General features: G+C 45.9%; 1 protein-coding gene across 8 annotated transcripts in view; it reads right to left on the bottom strand.

The window, feature by feature from the left end:
* GK (glycerol kinase) overlaps positions 1-3,040 on the bottom strand; it is a 71,487-nt gene extending 68,447 nt beyond the window's left edge. For all 8 annotated transcript variants that reach the window (XM_015560629.1, XM_015560781.1, XM_006752617.2 and 5 more), the window contains exon 1: positions 2,863-3,040. In XM_015560629.1, the coding sequence (XP_015416115.1) occupies positions 2,863-2,940 (78 nt within the window). In that variant the 5' untranslated portion in view covers positions 2,941-3,040. The remainder of the gene's footprint in view (positions 1-2,862) is intronic.
* Positions 3,041-3,046: the final 6 nt, after the last annotated feature.

Below are 3,046 nucleotides of genomic sequence, written 5' to 3'. Positions count from 1 at the left end.
ACATAAAATTATTTTCGTTGCTACTTCATAACTGTAATGTTGCTACTGTTACGAATCGTAATATCTGATGTAAATATCTGATATGCAGGATGGTCTTAGGCGAGCCCTGTGAAAGGGTCGTTTGACTGCCAAAGGGGTTGTGACCCACAGGTTGAGAACCACTGATCTAAGGGATGGCAGGAAGTTGAGCCACAATTTGGAGGCAGAGTAGAATTTTAAGAAGGTATAGGGAATGGGGGAGGAGACATTTCCATGGCATGAAAGACCATGAGTTAACATCACTAGCAGGTTATTGGTCTTGTGAAAGTTGAACTGGATATGCAAATTGAATGAAAAATATCCGGGAAATTATTTAAATACCTTTAAGTTTATAAGCTTCCTTATGACAGTTCTTATCCACTGAAATCTTTGTGAGAAACTAAGCAATTATTTTTGAGTCATAATTACAACATGGAACAGTATGACTGGAACTCCTGGGAATCACCTTGTGATTGAAGCATTTATTCAGCAAATCTATTATCTGCATTTGGCAGGGAGTGGTTTAACAAGCTCTTTCCTTATAACCATCCCCGTCTTTGACTTTGCACAGGATCTCTAAGTCCTCTATCTACCTCTGAAGAATTCTTTCTTAGTTGTTTCTCAGGAATCATAAAACATTATTGGTCCACTTTCACACATCATCCTATAAGCAGGATGGGTATCTCCTGAACTTGCACCTTAGCTTGTTAATTGAGATCATGCCACACAGCCCAATAAACAGAAACTGACTTTCGAAGGCTCATGTTGTTCATGTCACATACTGAACAGCTGATTGTGAGAATATGAAGTTGACGTATTCCTTCCCCACCAGTGCAGAAAGATGTCTCTTGGGCAACAGAATCCGAGGGACCAGGAACAAACTGCAGTAGATAAAGATCACTGGGCTACAGGGAAAGCAAGAGCGAAGAGTCCAAAGGAAGATAAGCATAGTCAGGCTGTCTTCTAAAAAGCATTCATGGAAGGCAATAGCCTTTGAAAGCAATCACCCATGTTTATTTAGCCCCCACTGTGCTTTATGAACTAGCTGCCAACATTCCATAGGAAGATTACACTGAAAACTCGAGATGACCACCTTTTCTTAGAGAGTCTGAAGACCTGGCGACACTGGGCTTGGGTTCCTGTTTGGCAACTATAGACTAACCCCTTGGCCTGGGTCTGCTCTCTCCAGGCGGCCCTCCAACCTCTACCTGCCTGGCCCCTGCAGGCATTTTGTGTGGGCAGTCCTTGAGTATGGCTTCAAAACTCATGACTCAGTATGTGTGTCTTAATGGTCTTTCTTCATTTTAAATACACAATGATGGCCCTGGACAGTTTTCTCAGTGGTTAGAGCGTTGGCACGCAGACCAAAAGGTTAGGGTTCAGTTCCAGCCAAAGGGCACACCTTGGTTGCAGGTTTGTCCCCCAGGGGCACATGCAGGAGGCAACCAATGAATGTCTCTCTCACATTGATGTGTCTCTCTCTCCTCTCTCTCTCTCCCGGTCCCCCTCCCTCTTTCCCCTCTCTAGTGGTGGGGATGTGGAAATCTATGGAAAAAATATCCTCAGGTAAGGATTAAATACACAGTTGATGATTATATATTTTATATATTAATCAAGTCCAGTTGGGCAGACTTTCTTACTTATGATTCAGGGTTACTATATAAACATTTATGAAAATAAGACAAAGTGAAACCTGCCCTGGGTGATCAAAAGATAAACAATGTAAGAGACTGTAGAACTATGCCTTGGCAGCACAAACTAGGGTAAGTCATAAAATAAGATTCAAACTAAAATTGCACTGAAAGCTTTCCAGTGTAGACAAGAGAGGAGTATCAAAATGAAGGCACATGTGAAGGTTTTAGTCAGTGGTCAGCTAAACAGAAGTTTGGAACAACATATACACTGTATGTATAATGAATAGTATACTAAAAAAGGTGCATGAAAAATGATTTGAGGTAAAGTAGTGAAGATGGAGCTAAATAATCATTAAATATTTACATCAACTTTCCAGGTTAGTCAAATATCCATTGAAGCATTCATGGGCTCTTAACCAACAACCATTTATTTAAATTATTTTAAAATTATCTCACTGAACTCAGCACTAGATCACTTTAAGAGCAAGATTCCTAGCGGAATAGTCACTTGAATAGCACTCTGTTACGGTAAATAAAAAGAGAAACAGAATTTCCCTGTCACTTTACGCTGTGAAGCATGAAGTGGTTGTAACAGGCAAAGTATCAGAACTGAAATTTGCGAGTCTCCGATTGGTAAAGACAGAGTACTGTATTTTTCCGAATATGTTCTGCGCCCTCCACCCCACCCCCGGGGCATTGTACCTTCTACAATTTCTGTGGGAGAGGATGACAACGCATCATCGCTAATACTATATTTATTCTACTGCTCCAAAGGACGTTGTGTTAGGCTATCACAGCCGTGACACAGCTTTCCCCCCATCCAAGGACGTCCTGCGCCCCACAGGCCAAATGCTCCGGGGAAGACCGCAGCAGCGGTCCATGTGACCACCTGTCCCTGGCAACAAGCGGGCAGTTCCGCACGGATGCTCAGCAATTCCTAGATCCCTTTGGAGGAGTTCTCCCATTAGGAGGTGACCCGGCTCCACCACCGAGGCCGGGGCTGCTCAGTTCGGCCACCAGGGTCTCGAGAGGCCGAGGTCCCCCAAGTCCGCGTGGGACAGCTACAGCGTGGCAGGTCCTGCTTAGGGGGCCTTGGCCTCCTTCCCTTGCCAAGAGGCCGGGAGCCCCGGGATGGGGACGCTATAACCAATGCTGGCATCCCGGGGCTCCCGCGCCGGCTCAGCTCCTTAAATGTCACCCCGGGGCTCACCAAAAAGCGCGTCGAGCTGGTGCCCTGGTCCACTGCCCCAACCAACGGCCCCAAAACTGCTTTCTTCGCGGCTGCCATGAAACCAGCTTCGGGTCTGCGGGAGGTCGCGACTGGTTTCCCGGGTGACGGCGGCCAGCGGAGGAGGCGCAGAACCCAGTCCGGAGGGCGAGGCGGCGTGTGACCG

Source organism: Myotis davidii, unplaced genomic scaffold, assembly GCF_000327345.1.
Source record: "Myotis davidii unplaced genomic scaffold, ASM32734v1 scaffold790, whole genome shotgun sequence".
NCBI classification, from domain to species: Eukaryota; Metazoa; Chordata; class Mammalia; order Chiroptera; family Vespertilionidae; genus Myotis; species Myotis davidii.
This window is presented reverse-complemented; position numbering and strand designations above follow the sequence as displayed.